The 19,298-nt window shown below is 46.9% G+C and overlaps 2 protein-coding genes across 4 annotated transcripts; both read right to left on the reverse strand.

Annotated features, from left to right (window-relative positions):
- Positions 1 to 760: 760 nt before the first annotated feature.
- Positions 761 to 3,267, reverse strand: LOC120697728 (heterogeneous nuclear ribonucleoprotein H3-like). Of its 3 annotated transcripts, none has more exons than XM_039981037.1 (2): positions 3,078 to 3,267; positions 761 to 1,913 (listed from the first exon to the last, which is right to left on the reverse strand). In XM_039981037.1, exons 1-2 carry the CDS (start codon positions 3,101 to 3,103, stop codon positions 1,028 to 1,030), a joined length of 912 nt encoding a protein of 303 aa, XP_039836971.1. In that variant the 5' UTR covers positions 3,104 to 3,267; the 3' UTR covers positions 761 to 1,027. The 3 variants fall into 3 exon arrangements, with proteins under 3 accessions (XP_039836971.1, XP_039836974.1, XP_039836973.1); XM_039981040.1 differs by having other exon boundaries at positions 761 to 1,513; positions 3,078 to 3,254; XM_039981039.1 differs by having other exon boundaries at positions 761 to 1,824; positions 3,078 to 3,246.
- Positions 3,268 to 7,472: 4,205 nt separating this feature from the next.
- Positions 7,473 to 17,436, reverse strand: LOC120700623 (mitogen-activated protein kinase 10-like). Its single transcript, XM_039984872.1, has 16 exons — positions 16,953 to 17,436; positions 16,695 to 16,831; positions 15,358 to 15,485; positions 15,167 to 15,270; positions 14,670 to 14,797; positions 14,036 to 14,582; positions 11,836 to 11,864; positions 10,734 to 11,142; positions 10,397 to 10,524; positions 10,254 to 10,313; positions 9,606 to 9,755; positions 9,354 to 9,509; positions 8,995 to 9,206; positions 8,782 to 8,880; positions 8,189 to 8,361; positions 7,473 to 8,091 (listed from the first exon to the last, which is right to left on the reverse strand). Exons 1-16 carry the CDS (start codon positions 17,116 to 17,118, stop codon positions 7,700 to 7,702), a joined length of 3,018 nt encoding a protein of 1,005 aa, XP_039840806.1. The 5' UTR covers positions 17,119 to 17,436; the 3' UTR covers positions 7,473 to 7,699.
- Positions 17,437 to 19,298: the final 1,862 nt, after the last annotated feature.

Below are 19,298 nucleotides of genomic sequence, written 5' to 3' on the forward strand. Positions count from 1 at the left end.
ATCTCGTATGCATGGAGTACTAAATGAAATTTATTTGCAAAACTTTTTTAGGAATAAGTGTAACTTTTCGAGACAAATCTAATGACATTAATTAATCGATGATTGCTACAGTGATGCTACAGTACCGTCCTCTAGTTACGCGGCCAAAGATCTCATTAGACTCGCCCCGCGATTTACACGAAGGGTTGTGGAGGTGGTTTTGTAATTAGACTTTATTTAATACTCTAAATAAGTGATCAGAGATGAAAAAAAATTCATGGAATACTAACCAAACACGGCGGTGCGCCCGGACCACAGCCGCAGGAATGCAGTTGCAACCTGAAGACTGACGAACATTGGCACGTTACTGGTCTAGGTGAATCCTGGAACTGGTGAACAACCTTCCACAGTTTTTGTTTTACCTATCGCCGAAGCAGCAACACTAATCATTTTCCGCCATTTATCTTTGGCCGAAGCAGCAAGACATTATCCATTAGTCTTCTAGTTCATGTTAGCACAAGCTTATAAGCCGGTTTCACGCTACAGTATCTCAATTTGCACGATTTCACGCTACTGTGTCTCAATTAACAAGAAGCATCTCAATTTGCACGATTTCACGCTACCGTGTCACAATTTACAAGAAACAAGTGAAGCTGAAGCTCAAATAAGCCTAGAATGAAGTTGTATCTGATCTAATCGAGTTCTCATACAATGCAGCAGCAGCAAAATCACCACCAGCTTAGTGGCATGGTAAGCTCATCAAACAATTTCAAGGCAACAATTTCATCCAATCCCAGCATCAACAAAAGAAACAGGACACTTTCAGAAACTAAAGCAAAATCCATGAATGATTTATGCCATACAAGTGCACCCAACAGAGGATGACAGTTACATTTTGGTTCGCATAAAATAAGTCACCGCACGAGCAGTAGCAACAGGACGACACTGACTAGCACAACCTAACAGCGATACAGTAAGCATTCAGATAGAAAGCTAAACTCGAACACAGCTGCTGCATACAACCAGAGCATCCAGCAAAAGTATTTCTTCATTGCCTGCCTCGAGATTTCGCCCTCCTGGCCTCCTCTGGGGTTGATGGGAACAGCTCCACATACCTTGTCCCGATGGTCATCTTATCCTTGCACATAGCCGTCTTTGCAACTTCAGCTGTGGGGAACTCAACAAAGGCTTCACCGGTAGCCTTCCCATCAGAGCGGTACGCAATATGCACATTCTCTTCTGTCAGCTCATATTCCAGGAAGAACTTGATGATGTCCTCGGTGGTTGCAGAGTAGGGAAGCCCACGGAGCTTCAGCACCTCAGTGTACTCCATGCTGCCCTTGTCTTCAGCCGGCTTCTTCGGCCTTGGAGGTGGTGGGGAGCGGCGGTACTCAGGCTCAAAGTACCCACCTTGGTTCACCTCGTTGGCTATTGCGCAGTAGTACTCCTGCTTCTTGCATCTAAACACCTCAACATATCTCCGGCCCATGTTCTGCCTGTTGCGATGGAGTGCAAATTCTGCCTGCATGGACGCCTGAAAGACCACAAAAGCCTCACCAGTAAAGCGGCCATTCTTGTTAACCAGGAGGCAATCCACTATTTCCAGCCCCGCAAAGAACTTGCAGATGTCAACTTCGTTGCAGTCAAAAGGAAGTCCCCGCAGCCGGACACCTGGAAAGTTTTGGACGCCAGTGCTAACCCCTGCACCAGCTAAGCTGCTGTTGAAGGGCTGGTAGAAGGCACCACTGGCACCACCAGCATTGCTGCCCATAGCCCCAAAATAGGGAGGGCCTGGTTCCATCATCCTGGCCCTCTTTGAGACATCCAATGGACTCCCTGCGTTCACTGCGAAGTAGGGATTCGATTCCATCATCATTCGTGGCCTCTTTGATCCCTCGTACCCATCCGAAACCCCCCAGCCTCCCATCATTGCCCTTCAGATAATCCAGAGTCCCAAAAAGAGAAAAGAAAAGGAGAATAACCCCCCATCTCTCAATCCCGATTTCATCAAATAATAACCCAAATATAAAGATAAACTGTGTACAAAAGAAATACTTCTTCCGTTTTTAAATATATGACGTTTAGGTGGTCCTAAACGTCATCTATTTAAAAACGCAAGGAATAGAGCAGACAGCAAGGATAACAACATGTAATAATCAAGCCTAATTTTAGCCAAAACACAAATAAAGTAAACATGAGCAACATTTATAAAAGCAACTTGTGACTACGACCCGAATTTCTCTGAACGTTTTAATGGCATGTTTCAGTGCACTGAAACTATAATTATGACTCTGGCTAAATTACCTATGATCATATTTGATTGCTTTACATACAGTACACAAGAACACATGGACAAAATTTTCAGTTTACATTAAAAAAGGGGATCCCTTAAAAAAGAGGTGAAAATTTAAACCCTAGAAGAAATTTGATGGAACGAAGCTGAACTGGAAGTTGATATCGTGTGTTTGATGACAATTGTACAGGATAGTTAGATTTCAGATTAAGGACAAAACTATTTCAGATACCACAAACTAGCACACAGAGTCACAACAGGGGCAAAATTATTTCTAATATTTTCTTATTGTAAAGGAATAGAATCAAATATAGCTAAATAATCAACATGGCACAAAAAACTTATTCGGCACAGAATCGCGCTAGACTATTTCAGTGCCCATTAATTTCCCAGGGGTTGCTATGAGGATGCACGAAAATTTACAGCCCAAAATCCCGTGAAGTACCTGGCATCTTAGTCGACAAATTGCTAGCGGCATCAGTTTGGTTCCGTGCCAGCGGCGGATTTACCGTGGGTCACGGGGTTTCAGACGAACCCCCAACAATCCAGCCAGAAAAAACCCAATCTAATCGCTATTAACCAATCCGAATAAACAACCCTAACCAATTCGGGACGAACTAGACGGATTGTTCCAGATTTTAGGGGACAGATCATCCCTAGGATTCAGGGGAACGCATCAGGGAGCAGATTCTACATCGGAATAAGCGAGCAATCACGGCAATCAGGCTAGGGCATCGTAGCCAGCAAAAGGGGGATAAACTCACGGGGCAGAAGGGGGAGTGGCGTAGATGCGGTCCGAGCATACCTAGATCTGGACGGAGGCGTGTTCATCTGGATCGACCGGCGGCCGGCTCGGTGGCGGAGGCGAGGGCGCCGGGTCGCGGTCAGGAGAGGGGACTCCGCCTCGGGCGGCTAGGGTTAGGGTACCGGGGGTGAAAACCGGAGATGGCGACGAGGACGAGGACCCTGTCAGCCGGCTTGTGGGCTGGGGGCGATTTATTATAGCCCTTTCAGGGCCCAGGGAGACCGATCGAAGGCGGGCACCCCACGCACGACGCGGACTGACCGGCTGAGATTGAGCTGGGCTGACCAGGAAGTACATGCGTGGTGTTGGGTTGTTGGCGGGCCAAGGCACAACAAGCAGAGCGGCCTGTACCACCACCCGTCTGGGCGTCTCGTCTCCTTCCCAGTCCCAGTTATTACCGTTGCCGGAGGCGACCACCATTCATTCCCCCAGAGGAAAAGAAAGAAGAAACCATCAGCCAGGGCAGGCCCAGGTATAAATCCTTGCATTGTCACACATATCGGGCAGGTATCAGACTCGGAAACAGAATGACGTGCGTACCGGCAGGCAAACGAACTCTATATATGATTCCTGGACCAAACCGCGGGCGCCCGATAGAGCCACGTCGCCCGTTAACCCACTAGCCGTTAGATCGAGCGCTCATGCAATTTGGTCCGTCCAATATGGGTCGGTTTGAATTCTCCCATCCGATTAAACGTGACCGATCCATCGCGAACCTTCACGGGCCACAGCTTCTCTGCCCGCTCCCTCGCCCCCGCCTGCGCATTTCAAGTTGCACATCGCCGCCGGCCGTTTCCCACACCGGAGAGCTGGCCACGCCCACGCCGGTGAGCAGACACGACAGTTGCCGCCGCCGCCGCTCAGGCCGCACGAGGGACGCACAGCCCCACTGCTCGATGAGCAGCTGCCACCGAATTCGTCACCACCGTCACGGCCCCGGACTCCGCAGCACGACGTCGCTAGCCTGCATCCACCTACGGCTACGGGCCCGCAAGCTGGTGGCGCCAACGCTGTGCAGCTCCTCGATACCCTTGCTTCCTCCGGCAACTGAGCGTTTCCGCCAGCGCTCCCAGCAATAGAAGCGGCTGACATATATGGTGCCTACCAGCTGCTTGACGAAATGCCTACAAGTTAAGATGCTTAATAAAAAGGTAGAATTTTTTAGAGTAGTAGCCGAGTAGTACTTGGAAACTAATTTAGGATGTAATGTATACATGTGCTATGATTCAGAGAACATCAATCAATTTTGATGAGAATGTTAAGAATTTTCAACATTAAAACGTCTTTTTGATTTCCTCTTCTACATACATCAGAGTCGTCTTTCACCTAGATTCCCTTTCATTTCCACTGGATCCTAATCTCCCATTATTGTGAAAATGTTTCCTTTGGGTGTTGGCTTTTTCAGGTTAAATGTACTATTCATACAATCGCAATAAACTGATATTCACAAAAAATTCAGATCAGTCCTGATATCATTTTCCTTGTGCATGCTTACTGTATTTTCCAAACATTTCAGGTCATGATGTTCATGTATCATGAGTACGCAATGGTGCTGAAATGCTCAATTGATTTTTTTTTTGCATTAGAACTTTCTCTATGATTCTCTTATCCAGGAACCCAGCATGGTGCTCAGAGGTTCTAATTCATATTTGCCTCCTATGACAGATTTTGCAGCTTAAACAGACCTATTTGTTTCTTTAAAAATATGCATGAGAGTTATCCATTCATTTTGCCTGCATGCAAACATTTTTCCGTTGAATAATACAAGCTTGTACATGCAGTACCATGTGTTAGCATGCATCAAACCTAGCCTCAAGCTGTATCTCGATAAGATAAGCTAGCAGGAAGGTAGTTAAACTGGGATGGCGAAGATAACCAATGTGTATAATCAGTTTTTCTCTAAAAAATGTGTATAATCAGCTAAACTTTGAAAATTGGTAGTAATCCATAGACAGTTTTGTTAGACTCCTTATGAGTAGATCTATGCAATAGATACTGTGATGTTTTCGTAGAAAGTTTTTGTTGTATATATGTATCTATGGTTTTTAGGGTTTAAAAATTCTCTTAATTCATATCTATGGTAGGCTACTCTTCAGTTTTCTTGGTTTAATTTCAAGTTCATTAGATAACATATAATCGAGTAACTGATTTAATTTGGTTTACACTTATCAAATGGTTTATAAATATTTAAATATATAATTTCCTTGGCTGCTTTCGACATGACAGAAGTAGGAACAATTTGAAGGACAACTCTTCAGTGACGAATTGCTTTTCTTACACTACAAAATTGGTTATACTCTACTATCTTTCCAGCTTTGAGAGCTATGTCATGTTAGTTTTTTTCGATTTCAATTTGTGATTAGTGGTGTTTCTAATTCAATATCCATGTGCGCAGATATAAAAATACATGTGAGTTTTTTCTATATAAAAGTTTATAGAATAGCATGATCTCTCATTCTGACATGAACAACATTACTTCCATCAATCATCAAATTAACTGATCTTCTAGCAGTAAAAAACTATCTGTGTATTCATAATTTCCTTGACCCTGAAAAGCAGATAAGTATTTTTTCATCTAAACTAAAAAATAATCACATACACAACAAAACATCGACGCGGGATACGGGCCCAACGCGGCAAAGCCGCGGGCATTTCTAGTCAGATTCGGAAACAGAATGACGTGCGTACCGGCGGCAAACGAATCGACGGCAGCGGTGCTATCCGCCGGCGAGCGAGAGAGAAAAGAGTTGGTCCAAGATTAGAGCTAATCTGCAAAAAATAGGGGCCAAATTGAAAAAAAAAACCCAAATCGTGATTAATATTCACGATCCAACTAGACGGCAACTCGTAAAATAGGGTATAATATGCGATCCAAATCAGGAGTAAATTGTAAAAGTGCGGGCAAATGCAAAATCCTTGTTCCCTTCTCCCCTATCCTCACGCGGTGGTGGAACTCCAGCTGCCTTAGCCATGGCCGACACGAGCACTCTTCGCGTCAAACACCGGCGTCCCTGATGCGTTGGTTGCCGGTGTTTCTAGAAAGTCTATTTCTCATGCGCGCTGCTAGAGCGCGAGCTGTCACAGAAGAGGGTGGTGCTCATTACATGTGGGCCCGCGCACTGTGCTTCTCCAACCTTGAGCTCGCAATGGTGGTTGGCGGTGAGGTTAGAGTTGGGGGGTTGCCAGGGTCCGATGGTACGGCCCTGGTGGGAGGGGAGCGGCCGGCGGCAGGGGTGGTGAAGGGCAGCGGCGGACCTTAGAGTTTAGGGTTCCAGGATTCCAATAGCCACCAGACCTAAAGAAGGGGGTTAGAGTCGGCGGCAGACCTTAGGGTTCGGGGTTTCAGGGCTCCAATGGCCACCAGACCTAAAGGAGGGGGCTGGTGGCGGTCCTTAGGGTTCGGGGTTCCAATGGACACCGGACCTAAAGGAGGAGGCCGATGGCGGCGGCGGCCCAACGGTGACATGTTGGCCGGCGGAGGGCTGCGCTTCTAGCCGCCTGTGTCATTGGAACCACATTTCACAGACACAGATGATTCCACAGTGTCATTCACTGAGATCGGGAAAATCTCGAGTGGTCAATATTTACAGTTCTAATATTGCAATTATTTGGGCCGGTGGCAAGGGCGTCGACATCAGTGTTTGTGATGAAATCTATTCCACTCGCATATGCGAGGAATAGACGTTCACAGTGTTTCGGTGGGAGGTGAGAAGTAGCAGACCGTTCTCATGCCCTCCGTGGTGCGAGGCTGTCGAAGGCTTGACGGCTCCCCTTCGTCAAATGTTCCGCTTGACCTCGCGACGAGCCACCACCGCGGTGACATGGGCGCTGAGATGGTCCTGTGCCGCTGTGCGCAGAACGGCGTGTGCCCCGATCCATCGTCCCGAACCTCCTGACGGCCGCGGCTCGCTGGCCGCTTTTGGTGCAGGCTGTTGTTGGCCATGGATTTGACTGCTCGGAGCCGCGAGGGAAGATAAGAATGCGTCCCGGATTACAAGCTGGGCAATGGCAATCGACGGTACACGAGGAAACCATCGTGGAGCTTGGCAGCTTTTAAAACTCCCTGCTCTACAGGATCTCAACACTCGAAACTTGCCAAGGTTGCACACTGGCTGTTGGCAACTGCAACTCGAATGACTAAAAAGATCCATTTCCAGATACCAAAATTTTGAGCTAAAGAGCATGCAGATCAGCCTACAAATCCCAGCTGATGAAAACATTTGAGATCCATATAAAAAAGAAGACATCCGACAGTCCAACTCCCCGTCTCGTCCGCAACGATTGGACATTCCAAAGGGAAGCGACACCGCATCCGTCGCTGTTGCATTATTATGAAAAATATCTTCAGTTCATAAGTTAAGCCTTTCACTAGCGTCCTTTTTTACTCCAACAAAGTAGTATTTTCCATTAAAAAAATCAATTAATCGATACTTCAGTTGTGCACAAATGAGCACCATTTTCCGCCTGAATAGACGGCGTACAAACAACGGGGAAAAGAGGCCAGGAGCCCAACACTCTTGGGGTCACCTCTTATGAATTGCTTATATCATATGCCACTTCTTCCAGGCTAGTCCTGATGAAGCTGTGACCATATAGCTAAGATGTGCAACCACTGCAGCAAGCTAATACATCCTTGACATGCCGGAGGGCACAACACCAACATTTCTGTGAGTACCAGTACCAGTGCCAACTGATGCTGCTGCGGCAGCAACAATGCCGTTAAGAGATCTCGTGTATATGTCAGTCCCTGATGCTATTCTATCTAGCGGGTTATTCTTGGGGCCAGCTGGAACATGGAACGGGGGCGCTCTCATGTTTACAGCAACATCAGCCGTGCCTTTAGTGTTTGCACAAGCATGGGCCTGCGAATGCAGTGTATAACCACCCATGGCTTGTGATTGGTTGGTACTGTCCAATCTTGCAGGTATTTGATGGTAACCGTACGCTTGTGGGATTTGCTGATGGGAAGTATACCCTGAATTCATCACTGAGCCATTAACTCTTCCTGGTCCTGCTGTCAAAAAGGAAATAGTCTTAGAAAAAGGCCCATCGTGAGTCTGAAATATATGATATATCAGCAAGCCATCTGTAGCAAATGAACAGAGAAATACCTGCTTGTGCTTGCAGCCCTTGTGGGGGCAGAGATGCCCTGGGAACATTTCCAGGACCTCTTTCTTTCTCCCAAGGATTCTTGCATGAATCATCAGAGACTGGTCTAACCCTCGATGAGGCAGCAAGAGGTTGTTCCTTGGCAGGAATTGGATTCGAGTGAACAACGGTAGTCCTGCAAAAATGAAGCTGGCAGATTAGCAAAAGGAAAAATCTTTCCTGAATTGACAAAAGGACAAACGCAGGACTATGACCATTCTCAGCACATACTAATCAACTCTCAGCTTTTATTTCAGAATAGAACCCTGACTAGTAAATATTGACCAAGCATTGTACAGTTGACAAGAAACTACATATCAATTATGAGCACCCCAAGTCTAGAACATTGGCACTAATGAATATTCCCAGAAACGCATCTGGTCTTATTCTGCACTCAAGGCCATTTATAAAACTTTTGAATGATCATGGAGAACTACAATTGTATCCCTGAACTCCTGTGATCATCTAGCTCACTTCACTGTCAAGTTCCAACATCCTGACAATGACGTCCTACCCAATCCAGAAGATGAAATCAGGGCTATGATACCCATATTACCTGGGAAGGGATGCATGTTTTCTATCCATTGGAACTGATGGGCCATTACCACCGCTTTCTTCAAGATGAGAAAAGTGCTTCTTAAATTGATCAACAGCACTGTGTAACATAGCCAGCGAGTATTGCCATCAAAGAGTTGAAACAAAGGAATACATGAGTAAATACATGCATGCGCAAAGCACCATACATGAGCAAATACAGAAAAGCTAAAACCTTGGGTAGAGAAAGGTTGTCCTCTCTGTGCCGTTTATGTAGCTATTCAGCAACTGCGGGTGATATTCCAGTATCTCGCGGAATATCAACTCCCTTATCTCTTCCTTTGACATTCTTTTGTGCTCAAAGTCAAATTCCACTTTTTTGATTGGTTGACAGGATGGCTCTCTTTCAACCCTGGAAAGACCTTTGAAGTATGGATCACGCAATGCCTGACACAAAACAAGCATTTAAAGAAATGTCAGGAACACTTGGGATTACCAAGTAAGGTTGCAAGCAACATCTAGAGGCCTAGTTCCATTGAGGAAAATGAACTGAGGCAGCACAAAAATTAAGGTAACAGAGCACCAAAGGATTACCTCTTCTGCAGTTGGACGGTCCTTTGGGTCAAACGCTAATAGCTTTTCCAATAGTTTAAGTGCCAAAGGATCTGCATTGGGAAACTTCTGAGAAAATGGAACTGGGTCTTTCTTTCTCATGCTGCTCAAGTACCTTCTTGCTTTCTCATTCCGAACCTGAAAAGGAATTAAAAAAGCAACAGGTTCAACTTTGGAGTCACTGGAGAAAGGCATAGACTAAAAGGCCAGTTTCCCCTGGTTGTAGCACTATACCCGAGAAATTGTATCCATTGATGGAGTGCCTAGAAGATCGGTCATCAAGTCTAACTGATGGACAACATTTTTACCAGGAAATAATGGCTTCCCTGTCAACACCTCAGCGAAGATGCATCCAATGCTCCAAATATCAATAGCTGGTGTATACTGCATTTTTTAAGGGGGACAACAATGTAAAGAACATACAGATTATAAGCATACCGGCAATGATTTAAATAACAGTAAAATGCTTTTACCACTCTGAATAGTTAGGAAAGCTCATTTTATTATTGTAAAGCAGTACTCAACAGGTTATTGGTTCCTATTTGTGCACAATACAGAATAAAAAGATAAATACAAATCAGATTGATCATGCATGAAAATAAAACACATAACAAAAATGAAATACAGAACAAGAAAAACGAGCATTTATATCTCCACCTAAAATATATACAGAGTTTAACAAAGCACTGGTGAAATGTAATAACATGCCATGATAGAACTCAATGTCAAGGGGGGAAAAGAATAATATGCTAAAAAATCGTAATTGCTAACTTATATAATGGGACGATTATAATGGGACGATCAAACGTAGCTTTTCACAACCCAAACAGAATTCTTCTGTCAATATAGTGAGCATTTGTATGATATAACTATAGGGCTCACCTTGGAGAAGAAGGATCCACAAAGCTCAGGAGCTCTGTACCATCTTGTTGCAACATAATCCTGCAGGTCATACGTATCAAATATGATATCCATTATAGTTCAATCCAATCAACCAAAAAACAGAATTTTTGTTTCTTACATACCGTCCAGAATACTGTTGTTGGGGTATCGTTGAATGCAACTCGTGCTAGTCCAAAGTCACATATTTTCAGTTTGCAGTTAGAGTTCGCTAAGATATTCTTGGGCTTCAGGTCACGATGATAAACATTAGCTGCAATTACAAAAGCTCAGTATCATCTCAAATGATGGCTATGAATGTAAAATACAATGTGCAGTAAAATGGTCGCTGAGAGTTGCTAACTATAAGGAGATGAAAGGGAATGCGATCAGTCTAAACATAAGTGGATATGATGTGGAATCCCTGATGGGGCATTCAGGGAATGGTTGGCAAGCAAATATATAGAGAGAATGGTTTCGTACCAGTATGAATGTATTTGAGGGCCCGGAGTAGTTGATAGAGAAAGAATTGGTAATGCTCCTTCGTCAAGTCATCGTTAGCCTTTATAACTTGGTGGAGATCAGACTCCATAAGTTCGAAAACAACATAAATATCCTTGAAGTCCTTTCTCGAGGGAGGTAACATAATGTGCTTGATCTCAACAATGTCAGGATGCCTTAGGAGTCTGAGAAGTTTGATCTCCCGAAGGATCCTTGCGGCATCCGAGACGTGCCCAAATATGTTGTGTATCTTCTTTATGGCCACTCTCTGTCGAGTGTGCAGATCAATGGCCGAGCACACAACCCCATAGCTTCCTTTACCAATGACTTCTTGGATCTTGTACCGGTTTGCATCTCCATACTCGGTGAAGAACTCGGCCTCTGCAGAACTCTGCAAAACGAATTGCACACGCTGAACCAACAAACTGTTTGGAAAAAAAAAACCTCCATTACAGATAACTTCAAAGGTCAATTTGGGAAACTGAAACGGGGCAATAAATGGTGGGGTTGCGAAACCAATTGGGATAGGCATAGATTCGGAACGGACACAATGCAACAGAACACGTCACCAAGCAGTTACCATGAGCATGAGATGAACAGTTTTACAAATGAAATCGTTTCCTCGTGGGCATGTCCGAAGAACATCACAAGCAAAGGGAACTACTTTGCGCGCCGACAGGACAGGGCAACAGCACGCGGCTCCGTTTAATTTGGGACAGATGGCATCTCGAAGCGGCAAGAAAATGGTCAACTTTTGCATGTGAAATCAGAGCTGTCCGCAACTCACCGCTCAGCTCACGCGGCATTTGACCTCTTGCGTCACAGCAATACCCAGATCAAATTCAGACTCCGCAAATAGTATGAACATGAACGAGTCCCGTCAAAACTTACAAAAAACAAACAGAAAAATTCAAAAAAGAAAAGAAAAGAAAGTTGATCCGAACATTAGCAATCGACGGCTCACGCTTATTAGCAGCCTAGAACTGGAATCGACATCAACGCTGGTGCCCAGAAACACAAGATAACCCGGAAATTCATGAACAAACGTCAAAGAGGCAGGAATCGCTGGAACCCCCGCACCCACCTTCTTCCGCTGCTCCTGCTGCATCCCCGCTCACCGGATCTCCCACCGAACCGCCGCCCAAGCACCGCTTCCCTCCCTCCCGCAGCACTCGACACCCGCCCTCGCAACCACCGGGCCCTACGCGGCAGCACACGGCATTCGCTGCCCCACCACAGAAGCCGCGCGCGGGGCCGAGGGGATCAGGGGGGGGGGGGGGGGGAGGGGGGTGGCGCCGCGCCGCCGACGCGGGTGGGGAGCGGCCGCAGCAGCACCCGGCGGGCGGGTTCAGGGATGCGGGGCGCTGGCTCCTCCGCCGGCTCCTCCTCCCGATCTCGCGTGCGGCGCGGCGCTCTCGAGAAGAGAAGCGGAGCGGAGACGGGGGTCGGGGAAAGAAGAAGTTGCAGAAAGGGGGAGGAGATTTCTTCCGTGTGCTCGTGGCTTGTTGCCGTTATATGATGGCGGGGGCCGGGGCAGACCGCGCCGTGGGTGCGGGTGGGTGGCTCGCTGGCCGGCTCCCCGCCGTCCGATCTGCATCTTTGCGTGATCCACCGCCCGCCCATCTACCCCCTCGAGTTCACCAACGCCTGGCTGGTGGCTTCTGAAAGCGCACTGTCCAAATCTCATTTCGGAATTTAAATAAATTTAAATCTAGCACCCGGCTAAAACGAAAGGCGTATAGTTAGTCTCTGTTGCGTTCGTGTCGGCGCAAGGCACTTGCATCTGCGTTCTGCGGTCGGTGTGGGTTGGGATGATTTGGGGTCGGTCTCGTGGTGTGGCTCTTTCGTGGGGTGGTTTAATTAGGTGGCGGGCACCTGTGATGGAATTGAAACGCCAACTAATAGTAACCTTGCCTTCAAATCACACTACTTTGGCCTAGCTCTAGCTTGCTTGAAAGTTAAAACCAGCCTCTAGAGTCCAGACAGTCTCTAGCAGACCAGTCGCGCTCCCTGCTCCTGCAAAGAGGAGAAATCTGCGGAAACCCAGCTGCATCCAGCATCCTGCCGACCCCTCTATGTGTGTCTACGTACGCCGGACGCAATGCAACAGCAACACGTGGGGCGTCTAACTGCGAGCGCTGCGCATCACGTGCCGGTGCGCGCGAACCACGGACAGGTAGAGGCAGACGCGCTCGCGCAACACTGCAGCATCAATCCTCCTGATCGGTGCCCATCTCGGCATTGATTCTGGCATTCAGATTTCATAGCCGTGAGCCGTCAGGGATAAAATCTGGAGGCCGCCGCACAGTTCGTGGCTGTACCGCCTCTAGGCTCTTATCCGCGGATCGTATTTACGGCCACGGAGTCGTCGTCAACAAAAGGAGAAAATGAAATGCTTGCTGGCTGGCCGCTAGTAATTCTGGCGTCGACCCGTCGTCTGCAAAAGGAGAGGACGACCCCGGCCGTGCCCGTCACAGAATCTGCTGGATGTCGCGTCGGAATGGCCTTCACACACACGCGCGAACGCACAAAACAATCGCTTGTCCGCCACCGGCCACCAGAAAAAGGAAACCCAACCGAGCTGGGTGCAAAGTCAGTGGCGCCTAACGCACACCACACAGCGCCGCGGCACCGCAGAACAAAAGAGTGATAGGCAGGCAACGGACACCACAGAATAATCAATCATCAGCCGATGATGAAATCAGCCTTCTATGATTATATTGGTAATAATTCGGCAAAGGGGGGATTATTCAGAGCAGGCTCAATGGACGATGGGGATGGAATAGCTGTTGGATGGTTAGGACATCCTGTCTTTAGAGATAAAGAAGGACGCGAGCTTTTTTACACCGTATGTCTACTTTTTTTGAAACATTTCCGGTAGCTCATGCGTATCTCATCACAATTTCACAATGTACAATTGTATAGTAACGCGATGTTTTCGTAGTTATCCAGAACAATTTATTCTGGCTTTAGTTTCTATATACAACAAGCTAGAACCAAAAGAAATGAAAAAACGATCAACTATACAATATGCTGCCCCTTTTAATTACCTTGCAGATACATACATACATGAGCTGCAAAAGCAAATGCTCCCACGAGGTTGGTGGGTACGCGGCAGTGTCGGTTGCATACTCGCATGTGATGGCTGCTGCACCAATGATCTCCCATGAGCCAACATGATACCACTAAAAAACATGGATTCTGCAGGGAGCGACTCTAAATCCACATGGAGACCTGTACGGCCATACCGGATCTTTCATCGAAACCGAGTGAAGCTGCTACCTACTCAATCCTCTGGAGATTGTATTGAACAACCTTCTCAAGGGTGCTTCTGAACTTGCTCCTCGGAAGGCACTGCAGGTTCTGTATGGCCAGGTCGCCTTTCTCCTTCGCGAGCTCCTGGGCCCTTCTGATCCCGCCGCTCCGGCGAACCAGCTCCATTGCTGTGCCAAGGGAGCCAGGTTCGCTGAACTCAGAATCGATTATCTCCCGTAATCGTGGCTCTTCTTGGAGAGCGAAAATGACTGGGGCTGTCAGGTTTCCCTTGGCCAGATCGCTGCCTGCTGGTTTGCCGAGTTGCTCAGCTGATTGGGTGAAATCAAGAATGTCATCCACTACCTGGAAGGAGAGCCCAAGATTCCTGCCGTATTCATACATCTGTTCACATATAGTGGTGCCGACACCGCTGAATATGGCGGCAGACCTTGTGCTTGCTGCGATCAGGGAAGCGGTTTTATAATAGCTCTTGAGCAGATAATCATCAAGGGTGACGTCACAGTCGAAAAGAGTGGATGCTTGTTTTATCTCACCACTGGCAAAATCCTTGATTACCTGGTACACACCATTCTTTTGTTATTGAAGAGAAAGCATTTAGGATTTTGAAAGCAGATGAGAGCTCTCTCTCAAGTCCTTTAGTACCTGGCTGATGAGCTTGATAACTTCAATGTTTTCTAGGTTTGCAAGAAACCAAGAAGACTGCGCAAACATAAAATCACCGGCAAGCACAGCCACCCGTGTGCCATAGAGCTGATGGATCGTCTCTTTTCCTGCAAATGATCAGATCTAGCTTAGAATAACTCGGTCAACTTATTGATACCCTCACCAAACCATTAAATTATGATGGATAGCACTGAGTGGAAAGGAAAGAAACATGAAGCTGCCTGCATCAGGGATGCGACAAGGAAAATTAGAAAGGAGAGGTGCAAAAATGAAATCCATATTTGTTATTTCCAAAGTAACCAATGTCTCCAAAGCAGAAGGAACAACAGAAATCACTAGAAGATAGATGTACCATGCACAGCCATCGCCAGAAAACATTAAAGAAATGTTTGTAAGAGATTTTAACAAAAACAAAAAAGAGCATGATGACTACTGAGAATATGACTGACTTTTTAATGAATAAACATTTTACACACCTCTTCGCATCCCACTATCATCTATGACATCGTCATGTATTAAACTTGCAGTATGAATCATCTCTATTATCTCTGCCAAGCGCTGATGTTCTGTAGTTAGCTCCCTGCATGGCAAAACAAAAATATCTGAGTACATAATGTTGAAGATTCTAATACAAAGTGATAGATCTGACATGGTGAAAGGAACTTACGACAAAGCAGCTAATTCAGCAGTTGCTCTGGACACCAGAAAAACTAAAGCTGGTCTTAATCTCTTTCCACCAGCACCAAAAATTTGTTCCGCTGCAGAAACTAAAACTGGATTTTCTGCACCAACAAGCTGTTGAAGCTACATCAGTTATTACTGTGGCATATAGGATCCCACTAAACATGAGCGGTTAGAAAACAAAATCTTCAATAGCCATATATAGCAGTTGCATATTGCAAGTGCAGGCATACATATTTGATTGTAATGCTCTAAATATCTTCCTTAATTATACAAAGAAAAATGAACTATGAATGAAAGCCTTTGAATCCGTCTTTGGATAGCTCTTAAGTAAGATACTTTTGTATTCTGCATAACCAAAAATGCTATTATGAGTACACCGCCCACATTTTCCCAAAAACTTAAGCTTTTGCAAGAGCAGATTTGTCCATGAAACTTAGAATGTTATGAAAGCTCAAGGTCTTAGTCTGAGACTTGGCCATGATATGTTTAGGATAATAGTTGTGACCCCTTCATGTCAATATCATAGGCATGAGGAGGTCTAGGGCAGTGGAAGTATGTGTGCTTGTTATTTTACAGCCAGTTACTTGAGACTTTAATTGAATAGATGCATAAAACTAAACTTTAAAAACTATAAATTCTGGGGGGGGCATGTCAAAATTCAAGAAACGAACTAAAGTTTGCAGGATAAGACAAAACACTCAAAGAGGCAGCAAAAGAAGTCATGGATGCCATAAAAAATAATAACCACCAGCAAATTTGCAAAATCCATCTGTCCACTTGTGGTGTTCTAAGCTCCAAGTCATCAAAATATGAGGCCAATATATGACGACATGTCGCCTTGAAAGGGATGGAGGCAACTGTTAATGTCTTTAATCATCTCTAGATTCCTGTCATTTTGCAGGCCACTTTCAAGAACTGGTGCGGCCATGCATACTTGCTGATAGCATATGATGGTTACTTATTTTACTTTGGATTTCATTGAATATTTTTCCTTCCATGAACTATGAGAACTCGGGAACATGTCAGAGACAGTCAATTTCAGATGATATAGCCAGTAAACAGCATGCCGGGTATAACATCCGGAGCACTTCTAAACAAAAACCAAACGATATATGCAACTTTTTGGATGCAGATACGTAGAATGTGAGTATCGATTATTGAACTTTATCATACTTAGTCACATCACAACTATATACTTGATTACTTGTGGTTATCAATTGCACTCAGAAAAGAAAAGGAGACAGTTGGATGCGTGCATAGCCTAAACATGCACTCTCTGGAAAAGTACCCTTAATGATGTGGCTAGTAGACGAAGCTCACCGATTTGAGATTGTTGTTGAGGTTCAGCAGGTCGTCCGAGACGACCTCCAGCAGCGATGAAACAGAAATGCGCTCAGGGACGCTCGCTGCCGTCGCAGTAGGAATTGTCTGCGGGGGCACGCCAACTGCAGCAAGGCCTGCACAAACACATCGGTGTAAGTGACTAGGCCTCACCAGTCTGAAATCAAGCTAAAGCACTAGGAAGCGTAATAGTAATTGAGTAATTGAGCAGCGGAAACAGAGAGGGGAACAGCATACCAGGCTGGGTGGCGGGTAAGGCAACGAAGCAAACACATGGCGTGCGCCGCCGCCTCGGCGCCGCTGCCGCGCGCGTGACTGGCCAGCTGCAGCGGCAGGATGCCAGCTTCCCCAAATCAAACGCCTTCTTGCTCACGGACACCCCGGGGCAGCTCAGAGACAGCATCTCGAGCAGAGCAAGAGACGCAGCAATCCAAGAAGAAATCGGTTGGAGTTGGAATTGGAGATCCCAAGGACCAACTTCGATTATTACTTGACTGCGATTGGTTTCCCAAGGACCAATCTCAAAGAACCCTCTTCGTGGGACGATACTTGACTGCGATTGGTTTCGTGTGCGAATCAATCAACCTGCTGGTGGTTGAGATTTCCCCCCTATCTCTCTCGCTGGTCGCTGCGGAGCGGAGGTGGAGTGGGAGCTCCAGGGGCCTGCGGGACTTAAATATGGATGGAGCATGCGGAGGCGAAAGGGGGAATTGTGTATCCATGCTGGCCATAGGATCCAGGAGCTTGTGTGTGACTGTGAGCTAGGGGAGGAGGGAGGCTCGACCGCTCGAGCGTGAGGCCAGCCAGCTTCGGACGATGAAAATTGAGAACTGTTCGGCGACGTTTTGCAGTTTGGCTCCTGAAATTCTCTCTAATTGCGTGTACTCGAGCTAGACGACGAACCCGCCACCTACTAACAAGGTCAGTGGATCAGTGATCACTGATCACGGTACTGTTTTTGCTACATGTATTTATTTATTTATTTATTTATTTATGATCTTCCATTGCTCTTGCCGTGCTGAATGACTGGAGGCCTGAGAAAAATCTCCATTTGTGCCTAAAACATCGACATCGTCGATGAGCACCAAATGCTACTGGAGTGCCAGATTTAACCACGTCTCGTCCGGGCACGGGCAGCAGCGAACAAAACAGCGGCCAGGCCAGGCCGGCCATGGCACGGTCAGGCGGAGCGCTCCGGTTCAGAGACGTCCGTCAAAATGGTTGCGGCGAAACTCGTGACGGGCTCCCGTTCCCTTGGCGCCACAGAGGCAGACGGGAACGTGTGCTGGGGGAAGGGCCGACGTGGACGAACGGGGATGGTTGGTTCGCGGTACGCGTACGCCGCGACTCCGACAAGGACACGCGCGTGGCCGGTCTCGGCCGCCACAGTTGCCGCTGCCCCTGGCCGCGGGCGCGTCGTTCGCAGCACCCGCGCCCGTGCGTCTCTGCTCCTCGACGACGACGAGCGGACAGGAGAGTTTGCAATCCACACTGCAGCATGGCACGGAGCTGCCTGTGCGCGCCGGGGCGGTCGGGCGGAGGCTGTCAGATCGTGCGGACGATGCCGACGACGACGCCCACCCCGCGACTGGGCTGGTGATGACTACTCGTACTACCCTCGCCGCGACGCTGGCCGTGCAGCAACCCAAGGGCCAAGGCTGCCCCCGGCTTGGATTCTTGGTCGGACAACCGCACGGGCCACAGAGTAGCCTAGAAGGCTAGAACTCCACAGGAACGCACAGACGACGCTGGCATGGCGATGGTACACTTCTTCGAGCTCGGCCTTGGAGGCTTATGCCGACGATGTCTCACCGCGCGCTAGATCTGGATCCGGAACATGTGCATGAATCGCTCCGCATGCCCTCGTATCGTATGGACTTAACCGAATGACGGGAATGACATGGAATTGACTTGGAACGGCTTGGAATAGTTCTCTTGATCCATATCTGGAATCATTCCCTACCCGGAATGAATCCTATACAACTGAACAAGGCGTGAAAGAATTTGTGGTTGGGAGCTCCAAGCTCCGTGCTCTGGTCATGTTGTGTCACCATCGTCTGTTCGATGATTCCGTGGAAGGAAGAACTTAAGATGGTTCAGCGGGCCGATGCATTCATGTAAACCGTAGATGCAGTGAATCTGTACGTCATTTTCTCTAATTATAGAATTTTGCAAGGTGCATAACTGAAACAGTGACTTTTACTGGTAATATTCATAGGTTTGTATTATATTTTTTATTAAAAACAAAAAAACAGTGACTTTTATACTAGTAATATTTTGGAATCCCACGTGGCGTATCACTCAAAGTCCACATTCACCGTGTTCAGTTGGTGGGTAGGGTTCCAGCCCTACAGTAATTCCCTCTCACACCATTCCAGCTCCAGCCTCCAGCCACCAGCCAGATAACAGTGTTTCTCTCTCACACTACTCTAGCTCCAGCCTCAAGCTCCAGCCTGCCGAACGCGGTGATTGAAATTTATCTTGTCGGAGCCTGCCTAACGCGGTGATTGAAATTTATCTTGTCGGGCCGCATACATCCATATTAAAAGCCCAGTGCAGTCTGGGCCTCACATCGGTCCGTGA

This window comes from Panicum virgatum, chromosome 3K (assembly GCF_016808335.1).
Source record: "Panicum virgatum strain AP13 chromosome 3K, P.virgatum_v5, whole genome shotgun sequence".
Taxonomy (NCBI): domain Eukaryota; kingdom Viridiplantae; phylum Streptophyta; class Magnoliopsida; order Poales; family Poaceae; genus Panicum; species Panicum virgatum.